The sequence below is a fragment of the Schistocerca cancellata genome, chromosome 2, assembly GCF_023864275.1.
Source record: "Schistocerca cancellata isolate TAMUIC-IGC-003103 chromosome 2, iqSchCanc2.1, whole genome shotgun sequence".
Taxonomy (NCBI): Eukaryota; Metazoa; Arthropoda; class Insecta; order Orthoptera; family Acrididae; genus Schistocerca; species Schistocerca cancellata.
In genome coordinates this window covers 1,095,610,957-1,095,623,920 of record NC_064627.1, presented here as the reverse complement: position 1 = coordinate 1,095,623,920, position 12,964 = coordinate 1,095,610,957, and the positions used below count along the sequence as shown (strand labels likewise).

Genomic DNA, 12,964 nt, shown 5'->3' with positions numbered 1-12,964 from the left:
TTTCCGTTCCATTCGGATAAATCCTTCGTGGTGCATCGCTCCTTTTTTCCTTAGAGTGTATTTAAAGTACTGATGTGGAACTCACCTTTTTTAAAGAACGGGAGAACTGTGTCATTTATCTTTCAGTGAGTGGGAATAACAGAAGTATTTAGCGACCAGTTGAATGAAACACAAAAACACAGTAAAACACCGAGTGTTCATTGTCGAGTGTTATGCGAAGCACAGTTCTACATCTACATGGATACTCTGCAAATCACATTTAAGTGTCTGGCAGAGGGTTCATCGAACCACCTTCACAATTCTGTATTATTCCAATCTCTTATAGCTCGCGGAAAGAATGAACACCTATATCTTTCCGTACGAGCTCTGATTTTCCTTATTTTATCGTGGTGATCGTTCCTCCCTATGTAGGTCGTTGTCAACAAAATATTTTCGCATTCGGAGGAGAAAGTTGGTGATTGGAATTTCGTGAGAAGATTCCATCGCAACGAAAAACGCCTTTCTTTTAATAATTTCCAGCCCAAATCCCGTATCATTTCTGTGATATTCTCTCCCATATTTCGCGATAATACAAAACGTGTTGCCTTACTTTGAACTTTTTCGATGTACTTCGTCAGTCCTATCTGGTAAGGATCCCACACCCCGCAGCAGTATTCTAAAAGAGGACGGACGAGCGTAGTGTAGCCAGTCTCCTTAGTAGGTCTGTTACATTTTCTAAGTGTCCTGCCAATAAAACTCAGTTTTTGGTTAGCCTTCCCCCACAACATTTTCTATGCCTTCCTTCCGATTTAAGTTGTTCGTACTTGTAATACTTAGGTATTTAGCTGAATTTCCGGCTTTTAGATTAGACTGATTTATCGTGTAACCAAAGTTTAACGAGTTCCTTTTAGCACTCATGTGGATGAACTCAAACTTTCCATTATTTAGGGTTAACTGCCACTTTTCGCACCATTCAGATATTCCTTCTAAATCGTTTTGCAGTTTGTTTTGCTCTTCTGATAACTTTATTAGTCGATGAACGACAGCGTCATCTGCAAACAACCGAAGACGGCTGCTCAGATTGTCTCCCAAATCGTTTATATAGATAAGGAACAGCAAAGTGCCTATAACACTACCTTGGGGAACGCCAGAAATCACTTCTGTTTTACTCGATGACTTTCCGTCGGTTACTACGAACTGTGACCTCTCTGACAGGAAATCACAAATCCAGTCACATAACTGAGACGATATTCCATAAGCACGCAATTTCACTACGAGCCGCTTGTGTGGTAGAATGTCAAAAGCCTTCCGGAAATCCAGATATACGGAATCGATCTGAAATCCCCTGTCAATAGCACTCAACACTTCATGTGAATAAAGAGCTAGTTGCGTTTCACAGGAACGATGTTTTCTAAACCCATGTTGACTGTTTGTCAATAGACCCTTTTCTTCGAGGTAATTCATAATGTTCGAACACAATATATATTCTAAAATCCTGATGCATATCGACGTTAACGATATGCTCCCGTAATTTAGTGGATTACTCGTACTGCCTTTGTTGAATATTGGTGTGACCTGTGCAACTTTCCAGTATTTGGATACGGAACTTTCGTCGAGCGAACGGTTGTATATGATTGTTCGTAGGAAACTTTTCCAAAACTGTTTGCTGAAGAGATTAATACTGGAAGTATTTTGGCTAAACGTGCAGCAATGTCTGCAGTGAAAAAGGTAATGGCAAAATGACGCGAATCTGGCTCTGTAGCAATTGAAAGCCATAACAACCGGAAAAGAGTTCGAATACCAGAAAACGTTGCTGGACTGATGGAAACCCTGCAAGAAAGCCCGACGAAATCTCAACAGCATATCATGATTCAAACCTAACAGGAAACAAAGTGTGTCATTAGGAAAGAGACGTGTATTAAGCTATCAGGGAACATGGAACTGGAAACTAAATACAAGGTTGCATCTTAGTGTCCTTTCTTTTTGTTGTGTATATCAATGACCTTTCTTCTGTGACATTACAAGGTACAAAGTTTCTGTTTGCAGATGACACAAACACTGCAATTAATAGCGTACCAAGTGCAACCCTAGAAAGATTGGTTAATGAAATTTAATGGACGTTATTGGTTAGTTCCTAGCCAATAATTTGTCATTAAACTTTGAAAAATCGCACTACATATTGAGCCGTGTGGCTCGATCAGCGGTAGTCCCGCCACCGGTAGGGGTCATCTTTCCGGCGGCCTGCGCAGTGCGCGCGGTGGCGCCACCTACCGGGACGATCGGGAAGCGAGGGGTTAAGGGGCTTCGGAACGCCCTATACTTGCAATGTTAAAATAACGCTTATAAATTACATCTTTTCTCACAATGTATTTGAGGTAGGAAGTTGAACTTTTTACAGATTATTTATTGGAATATGGGCTACAACTTAACACAGGGATTTTACAAAATTTTAGTTCAGTTATTAAAGATGATTTTTTTTCAATTGTAATGAAAATACACAACATTTTTTTGCAATTTTTTATTTATATATTCAAAAATATACAGTTTTTTGGAAAAAGGCTGTGTTAAATTATGCAGAAGGTACTGTGTAACATTTACTGAAAGTTTGAAACAAATATGTTTGGAAGATCCTTAGAAAACATGTAATTAGTATGAGAAAATAAAAGTTTTGGGAATCGAGCGACAAAGATTGGATTAACTTTTCAGTGCATTCCAGGTCCATAGGATGGATTATCTTCATCCTCTGCAAACTCCTCCTCCAGCTTCCTCTTGTTCCTTCTCCTGTTTACTCTTGCTTGTATTTCTAGACTCTTTACAGCCCTGTCTGCAGCCCGAAGGCGTTCCTTGTCTAAGGCAAGCATCGCTCGTACCATGTTAGAACCTACCTTCACTCCCATATTTCTAAATACCTTGCACCTTACAATGTTGCCATCATTGAAAGTCGCAACAGCATCATACACACGAAAGTGAAGTGTTTCTATTCCAACAAATACAGTCTTGGGGATTCTCGACCATATGACACTATTTACACTTTCATTGGGGTTTTGAGTTTTTCCGTGAATACACTTTTTCAACAGTTCAGGTGCTGCTAAGTCTCTGAAAATAGGTTTAGCCACAACACATACTTTATCTCACATCACTAAAATGTATCTGATGAACACGGACGTTAATAATAACACCATTTGACAGCAGTTTAACAGCGCCGCAGTGGGTCACGCCCATGTAGAACACATTTCAAAAAAAATTTAAAAAGAGTTGTAGTCTTCGGAATTGAATAAATTATATATCTATTAAAAGGTAATAGTCTGCAGATTCAGAAAACGCAAAAAAGTACAAATTGAACTTTTCATGATTTTGAGCCTTTCCGGAGCCCCTTAAGCTCTAGCAAGTAGCGGGGATTTTGCTGTGGGTCGCCTAGCAGTAACCTCGTCTGGGAAGTCTGGTGGACAGTACAGGCGCCGTGCGAGGCAGCAGGAAGAGCATATCTAAAAGGCGCTGTTTACCCGGGTGACCGCGCCATAGCAAATATCGCCGGCGTGGAAGCAGTCGCGTTCCTGGGGAGCCGTTGCTGTATTTCGCTTCCTACATGTCTCCTGGCACCGGGATCTGTGGTGGCTGGCTTCGTCGAACAAGCAGGAGGGTAAGGGCCTTGCTTGTGCTGTAAATTGTGGCCGGAATCGGCTACTGGGTTCTGTACTGTTGACTTCATTTTCTTGGCCGGCCGTTGCTGCTCCTACCGAGACTGTCATCGAATGTGTTATTTTCATCTTGCTTAGCTGGTTCAAATGGCTCTGAGCACTATGGGACTTAACATCTGTGGTCATCAGTCCCCTAGAACTTAGAACTAATTAAACCTAACTAACCTAAGAACATCACACACATCCATGCCCGAGGCAGAATTCGAACCTGCGACCGTAGCGGTCGCGCGGTTCCAGACTGAAGCGCCTAGAACCGCTCGGCCACACTGGCCGGCCAACTTGCTTAGTACGCAAGGTTCTAGCGAGAGCAGTATGTGATGTGATGATTAACATTTACTAGGGCCTGCAGTGCTGATACATTCTTTGTAGATTGCTACTGTGTTAACCGCCATTGAAAACAGTTTGGTTGGTCCTTCTCTAAGTGCCGCCTGTTTATTGTATTTATATCACACGACACAGTAAAGCTGGCCAATTGCTATAGATATACATGGATAAAATTTTCCCTGGATATATTTCTCTGCGACTTGCAGCAACATTACTGTTACGTTTCTATCTCAAGTGACAGTGTCTGAGAGGGACGTGTCTAGCTCGAAATGAGTAGTTTCATAAATTCTTACAAGTTACTGAGAGGACAGTTGTTATTGTGTGTTTAAATGGGTTGAAACTGATCCTATTAATGAAAGTACAAGAATTCCTGCAATGACAGTATGTAGATATGGTAATTAATTCCCATTTAATCACAAATTTAAGTGTTGCTCCTTGCTGTAAGTCGCCTAGTTTTGCGTCGGGGAGGGGGGGGGGGGGGGGCTACACGCTAGTTACTTGCTTTTGATTTCGTTTTATCGGAACTTCCGCTGTTTGTCTTGGTAGCGGGTGCGGGGTCTTGGGTTGCGTCCTGCTTGTGCTGTTGTGTGTTTTCCGCCCCCTTTGCTCGCGCATCCCGGCTGGTCGTGTATCTAGATCACTCGCGGCTTAATTTATAATTGGCCTTACGCACGTAAGATAATGGATTTGTATTGCTTAACTGATGTTCATTAATAGGTTGATTGATTCTACAGATGATGTGCTGTAATGAATTGTTTCTATTTGAGGCAGATGTCAGTCTGTTGTAGATGCCCACTAATTCTGGGATTTTAGTTAATAAAAGACTTGAAAAAGTAATAGAGGAGAATCTCGGCGAGGAGCAGTTTGGCTTTAGACGGAATACGGGCACCAGAGGTGCAATAGGGCTCCTACGAATCTTGGGAGAAAGGTTTATTGAAAAAGGAAGAGACCTATATATGTGCTTCATCGATTTAGAAAAGGCATTTGACAATGTGGTTTGGGACAAGCTGTCGACTATTATGAGGGAAAAGAGAGTGGACTGGAAAACCAGAAGACTTATAAACTCATTATACCTTAATCAAAAAGTTTCAGTTAAAGTGAGAGGAGAAAGTACAAACTGGATCAGACTAGGGAAAGGAGTAAGACAAGGATGGTGTTTATCACCTACTCTTTTCAACCTGTACTTGGAAAATATGATTGACCAATGCTCATTAGATGACAAAGGAGTAGAAATTGGAGGAAGAAGAGTAGGGTGCTTGAGATTTGCTGATGACAGGGTCCTTCTAGACACAGGGGAAAAAGAATTACAGGATTTGGTGGACACCATTGCAACTAACGGAAAAAATATGGAATGAAAATTAACACAAATAAAACAAAAGTATTGGCAATAGGAGAAAATAAGGAAATAAAAATTGTGCTGAATGGAGAAACACTAGAACAGTTGCAAAATTTTAAGTATCTTGGAAGCAGGATAGACACCGACTGGAAGTGCACCACAGAAATTAAAACAAGGATAGCAATGGCAAAAGAGGCGTTTTATAAGAAAAGGAGAATCTTCCGCAGCGGTCTGGACAGAGAACTCAGAAGAGACTCATAAAATGTCTTGTATGGAGTGTTCTTCTATATGGAGCTGAAACATGGACTATGAGGAAAAAAGACAAAGGTTTTTGAGATCTGGACATGGCGGAAGATGGAAAGAATAAGTTGGATGGACAGAGTAAAAAATGAAGAGGTACTGAGAAGAGTGGGAGAGAAAAGACAGTTACTAGATGTAATAAAGAGAAGAAAAAGAAATTGGATTGGGCATATATTAAGAAAGAATGACGGACTGATAAAAACAGTTTTAGAAGGTTATGTAGAAGGGAAAAGGAAGCGAGGAAGGAAGAGATTCCAGATACTGGATGACATGATGGACGGTACAACGTACAGCAGCCTTAAGAAGGAAGCAATGGATCGCAGAAAATGGAGAGGCAAAGGACCTGCTAATATAGCAGATAACTGATGATGATGATGATGATGATGATGATGATGATGATTGGTGACCGTTGCTGCTCCCGTTTGGGGGTCCATGCTGAGCCTGTATTGGAAACAGCTGAGTGGGCGGGCGTCCGCTACTGGGCGTAGTTTGTTGAACCACACAAGATTGCTTGGTCGCGTGAAATTTTATATTTTATATCCTGCATTGTAGGGTGCCTGCCATTTAAGTAACACGGTTGTGTGCCATGGTATCTGATTTGTTGTTGCCTGTAATCTGAATTACTTTGGAAATACCAATCACTGCAGTAACATAGACTACATTTCCTCGTTAAATTTTAGTAAATTGTTCTTCAGGTTGATCACAGTTTTTGAGTAAATAATTTTTAACTCATTTCACTAAATTTTTAATAGGCCATGAGTACCGTGGTTTATGAATGTTTCAATTTGAAGTAACTTGCTGTCACCTAAATGGTAATTTTAAAAATGTGTTGATGGTTTTATTTCTTATGTATTGTTTAAACGTGCCAAATAAATGTTCAGTGCAGCTGTCGATGGTGATTAACTGACGTCACTTGGTCCAGTCCCACCACCCCACAGCAAATTGTGCTGAACTGTGTAAAAGGTGAATTCCTTGCTGTGCTGACACATCACATACAGTTTAGAACCTGTGAGATTTTCCACCAGTCTATGCCTAAAATAAGACGACAAATAAATAATAGAAGTTGAAAGTATTAAATTCTTGGGATTACTGCTGGATAATAAATTAAACTGGGAGAGGCACATCACAGAACCGCTGAAGCGAGTTAACAAATGTTTGCAATGCGAATGTTGCCAGACAATTGTGACATAAAAATGAAGCTAACATACTATGCTTACTTTCATTCCATAATGCCATACGGGATTAATTCCTGGGGTAACTCATTAAGCCAAGCTAAAATTTTGGAGATAATAAACGTTTAATAAGAATTATTTCTATTGTGAACTCAAGTACGTCCTGCAGAGATCTGTTTGGTGGCCTGGGAACTCTAACTTCTGGTTAATTCTTAATGAAATTTGTCATTAAAAGTATATCTCTTTTTCAAACCAACAGCTCAGTTTATGGAATCAGTACTAGAAATAAGAAAATTTTCAGAAAGATTACTTTGTCCAGGAAGGTGTCCACTATTCAGGAATAAGTATTTTCAATAGCTTGCCGGCATCTATAAACAGTTTAACCACTAATAAGTTCAGTTTAACAGGAGTATAAAGGATCTGTGAGTGCGCAGCTCCTTCCACACCATTGATGAATTTCTAAGTACAGTCAACTGACATGTGTATCTTACATGCCGTCATTGTAAATTAAGTTTTAAAACGATTTTTCTATTTATTCATATGTACTTACATATGAAGGGCTTAGTTAAATAGTAGTAAAAGTCCATTTTTGTTCATTCTGAGATACAGAGTCCTAAAGTTAAATGAGCGCTGAAAAATCTGCAATTGAGATACCAGAAATATTAGAGTATATATTACTTCAGTATTTCTGGTATCTGAACTGCAGATTTTTCAGCGCTCATTTAACTTTAGGACTCTGTATCTCAGAATGAACAAAAAAGGACTTGTACAACTATTGAAATAAGCCCTTCATATAGCCTAAGAATTTTCATATGCGCTTCAGTGTATGTTTTGTGATAAGCTACTTATTATTGTTTACATAAAAATCTTTAAGATTTTTTGACTTACTCGACGTCCGTGGGTACCATTTCACTTGAGTTGTATAGAAGGTAGATTAGCGCATATATATATATATATATATATATATATATATATATATATATATATATATATATATATAATGTTTTTCTTTGTAAAATATTTATGTATTCTTGTTTTAACATTTTCTGCGCCGTGGAAGTTCTCCTTACCATGGATCTATTGGAACGAAAAGTAGTCAGTCTAATGCCTAGTGATTTTACTGACTGACAAGTGTTTTGTAGTTGAAGTACTGTGGATACTCTTTTTTTCTGATAAAATTTTCTGAAAATGAGGAATGTTTTTCCTTTAAAACAGTAAAACTTCACTATGTTGGATACTGATAGTCATACAAAGTTTAATTGTTTACAGCATTAAAACACTCCGGAATTTTTAATGTTTTAAACTGCACTATCATTGAACACTCGACTGGTGGCGCATTACAGTGGACTTCCTATGAATTTTATTATACACATAGTTTATTTTGTCGTTTAGTCTTCAGGATCCGCTGCTGAATTAATTCAGTAATGTCATTAGTGTCCAACAAGAGGGATAACAATGTAACCAAGTGTATTTTATTACTTTTACAATGTTAAATTTCCTGCCACAAACATTTCACAACAGATGTCCAGAATTACGACAGACAATGTTTTGCAATTTAAGTAGTGGGGGCACAGACCCGTCCAGCAAAGAGTACAGTTCTTGTCTCTTCATCTAGAATGAAGAACGTGAAGGGGTGGTCAGCCTTGAACACGGTCGGCGCATTCCAGGCAGAGTAGGTGACGATCGTAACAGCTGAAAAAGACAAAAGGTCATTCACACCATTCCCTCTTTCTTCTCTCGTATGACTAAGATACATAACTTACGTTTCGAAAAGGTGAATGGTAATTTTCCCGTTTATTCTCAGACTTCAAGGCAAACAGCTTAAGGTTTTGGCTACTGTGTTAAGAACATAGTCATTTGTCTTCTTTCTTTCTAAATCCTTTGTAGCTGTGCACAGAAATAGCAGTTTTACTTCGCTTTGCCAAGTAATGCATTAAGGGTCTGCTCGACTATGCAGGGCGAGAATTATTTAAACTGACCAACTCTGGGAGGTTGCACGAGAAACTGAAATCATTTTTCTCTAATGTAGTAATTACCTGTGAGCATATTTTAATCCGGTAGAGGGCGTATTCCCTATGAGCACTCGTGCAATTGCGCATAACATGGGAACGAATCAGACGAATGTAAGAGACGTCTTTCATCATCACCTGTTAATCCACTTCACTTACAGCGTGTACACAACTTTTAACCAGATGATTATCCACTCAGAGTACAGTTTTCGCATTGGTACCTGGAACAGTGTCAGATGCCTTCTATATTTCAGTCCTCTCTGCTGTTGACAGGTGAAGCAACGTCCGGGCATGATGGAGTCTTCAACATGCACAGTTCTCTTGTTTTGATTTTCTCGCACTCATCAACTGGTGTTCTACGTGAATGTGTGGGCAGATGTTGTCGACTGTTTAACTGGGCCATATATCCTAAAGCCACTAAATGATAGGCATTATTACAGTTTCGTCGTCAGAGCACTGCTAGAGTTGCTGGATGACTTTTCTCACATGATATACTGAGAACTATGGATGAAGGGCAACAGGCAGATTCCGTAGTTCTAGATTTCCGGAACGAATCTGAGACGGTGCCCCATTGCAAGCTGTTAACGAAAGTACGAGCATATGAACTAAGTTCACAGCTATGCGAGTGGCTCGAAGACTTCTTAAGTAACGGAACCCAGTATATTGTCCTCGACGGCGAGTGTTCATGAAAGGAAAAGGTATCGTCAGGAGTGCGCCAGGGAAGTGTGATAGGACCGTTGTTGTTTCCTGTACACACGAATGATTTGGCGGACAGCGTGTGCAGCAATCTGCGGTTGTTTGCTGATACTGTGGTGTCGAAGTTGAGTGACTGTAGGAAGATACAAGACGACTTAATCAAAATTTCCAGTTGGTCTAATGAAAGGCAACTATCTCTAAACGTGGAACACTGTAAGTTAATGCGGATAAATAGGAATAACAAACCCGTGATGTTCGGATACAGTGTTACTTGTGTGCTGCTTGGCACAATCAAGTCGTTTAAATATCTGGGCGTAAGCGATGTGAAATGGAACGAGCGTATGAGACCTGTGGCGGCGAAGGCGAATGGTAGACTTCGTTTTATTGGGAGAATTTTAGGAAAGAGTGGTTTACCTTTAAATGAGACCGCATATAAGACGCTGGTGCGACCTACTTTTGAGTACTGCTCGAGTATTTGGCGTACGTACCAGGTCGGATTGAAGGAAGACCTCGAAGCAATTCAGAGGCGGGCTGCTAGATTTGTTAACGGTAGGTTCGATTAACACGTTAAGTGTTACTGAGATGCTTCAGGAACTCAAATGGGAATCCCTAGAGGAAAGGCGACGTTCTTTTCGAGAAACACTATTGAGAAAATGTAGAGAGGCGGCGTTTGAAGCTGACTGCCGAGAAATTCTACCGCGACAAACATACACTGCGTGTAAGGACCACGAAGATACAAAAAATTGGGGCTCGTACGGAGGCATACAGACAGTCGTTTTTCCCTCGCTCTGTCTGCGATTGGAACAGCAAAGGAAACGACTAGTAGGGTTACAGGGAACCCTCCGCCACGCATCGTCCGGTGACTTGAGGAGTATCTGTGTAGTTGGAGACGCAGATGACGAGACACTCGCCACAAGATAGCGCTTGTTTTTCCAGCATGACGCGGCGCCGCCACATTTCAGCAGCCCCGTCCGTCGATTCTTGAACCGACAGTTTCAGGAAGTGGACTGGCAGCGATGATTGTGTACCATGTCTTATTAGATTCCCTGATGTGACCCCACTGGACTTTTTTGTGTGACGAGAGATGTTGAAAGTCTATCCCTTGTTTAACATGATTAATTTTCGTGTAAGAAGTATCTCCCTTTAATACACTCCTGTAAATTGAAATAAGAACACCGTGAATTCATTGTCCCAGGAAGGGGAAACTTTATTGACACATTCCTGGGGTCAGATACATCACATGATCACACTGACAGAACCACAGGCACATAGACACAGGCAACAGAGCATGCACAATGTCGGCACTAGTACAGTGTATATCCACCTTTCGCAGCAATGCAGGCTGCTATTCTCCCATGGAGACGATCGTAGAGATGCTGGATGTAGTCCTGTGGAACGACTTGCCCTGCCATTTCGACCTGGCGCCTCAGTTGGACCAGCGTTCGTGCTGGACGTGCAGACCGCGTGAGACGACGCTTCATCCAGTCCCAAACATGCTCAATGGGGGACAGATCCGGAGATCTTGCTGGCCAGGGTAGTTGACTTACACCTTCTAGAGCACGTTGGGTGGCACGGGATACATGCGGACGTGCATTGTCCTGTTGGAACAGCAAGTTCCCTTGCCGGTCTAGGAATGGTAGAACTATGGGTTCGATGACGGTTTGGATGTACCGTGCACTATTCAGTGTCCCCTCGACGATCACCAGTGGTGTACGGCCAGTGTAGGAGATCGCTCCCCACACCATGATGCCGGGTGTTGGCCCTGTGTGCCTCGGTCGTATGCAGTCCTGATTGTGGCGCTCACCTGCACGGCGCCAAACACGCATACGACCATCATTGGCACCAAGGCAGAAGCGACTCTCATCGCTGAAGACGACACGTCTCCATTCGTCCCTCCATTCACGCCTGTCGCGACACCACTGGAGGCGGGCTGCACGATGTTGGGGCGTGAGCGGAAGACGGCCTAACGGTGTGCGGGACCGTAGCCCAGCTTCATGGAGACGGTTGCGAATGGTCCTCGCCGATACCCCAGGAGCAACAGTGTCCCTAATTTGCTGGGAAGTGGCGGTGCGGTCCCCTACGGCACTGCGTAGGATCCTACGGTCTTGGCGTGCATCCGTGCGTCGCTGCGGTCCGGTCCCAGGTCGACGGGCACGTGCACCTTCCGCCGACCACTGGCGACAACATCGATGTACTGTGGAGACCTCACGCCCCACGTGTTGAGCAATTCGGCGGTACGTCCACCCAGCCTCCCGCATGCCCACTATACGCCCTCGCTCAAAGTCCGTCAACTGCACCTACGGTTCACGTCCACGCTGTCGCGGCATGCTACCAGTGTTAAAGACTGCGATGGAGCTCCGTATGCCACGGCAAACTGGCTGACACTGACGGCGGCGGTGCACAAATGCTGCGCAGCTAGCGTCATTCGACGGCCAACACCGCGTTTCGTGGTGTGTCCGCTGTGCCGTGCGTGTGATCATTGCTTGTACAGCCCTCTCGCAGTGTCCGGAGCAAGTATGGTGGGTCTGACACACCGGTGTCAATGTGTTCTTTTTTCCATTTCCAGGAGTGTATAAGCAGACCCAGTGCTCCATGGTTCCCATTTCTACCGCTATGTGTCTAATTCTTTCAATTAGGCCCGGTAAATTGAGATATGGATAGTCAAACCCGCTAGAAAAGATAGTATTCTAATTTAAAAATGAAGCAACGGATAACGCAACATCGGTGAATGGCCATGGAACAATACGTGCACATTAGGGACGGTAAGACTTTCTTTTTGTGATACTGCGAATTCAGTTAGTCGCATGTAGTGCATAATGCACAATGGATATGCCTGGATTGAAAATTCATAGAATAGTCATTATCTCAGTGGTATGGATGAAGGTTATTAAATAACGCTAAGAGAGAATTTCAATTATCGTTCTGATTTATTTCGATAATATTTAAGTAAACTATTACTCTGTGACAAAACATGTAAGGAAACTATTACTCCTTGTGACAAAACCTACATGAAATCTATTATATTTAAGAAAACTACCACTCTGTGACAAAACCTACATGAAGCACTCACTATCTCTTGCATCTCGTCATACGGGAAACGTAGACAACACTTCGTCGCCAGTTACATCTACTAATGATTAAAATGGGTAAAAATGAATGTTACTGAATGGTGGCCTCTTAACACCATTTAGTTATTGTCACACCTATTTAACGCGCGGAGTAGGGAAGGATATTACCTTTCACTCTCTCTAACATTGTTACTACACATGCAGTACCGTGCGGATAAGTTCATGTTGAAACCGCGTATTATGCAATCGCAATGCAACGTGAGCAAACCAGCCCAGGATTCATGACTCCACATTATTCATACTATGATTAACGAATGGCAAATCCAGTGACTACCGTTATGAATGCGGGCAACACGTGGCCAAGTTCGACAACAAAGAAACG

General features: G+C 42.1%; 1 protein-coding gene across 1 annotated transcript in view; it reads right to left on the bottom strand.

Moving 5' to 3' along the window:
- Positions 1–8,364: 8,364 nt before the first annotated feature.
- The window catches only part of LOC126161245 (serpin B6-like), a 155,958-nt gene continuing 151,358 nt past the window's right edge, over positions 8,365–12,964 (bottom strand). The window contains exon 8 of the mRNA XM_049916985.1: positions 8,365–8,501. Coding sequence (XP_049772942.1) covers positions 8,365–8,501 — 137 coding nt within the window. The remainder of the gene's footprint in view (positions 8,502–12,964) is intronic.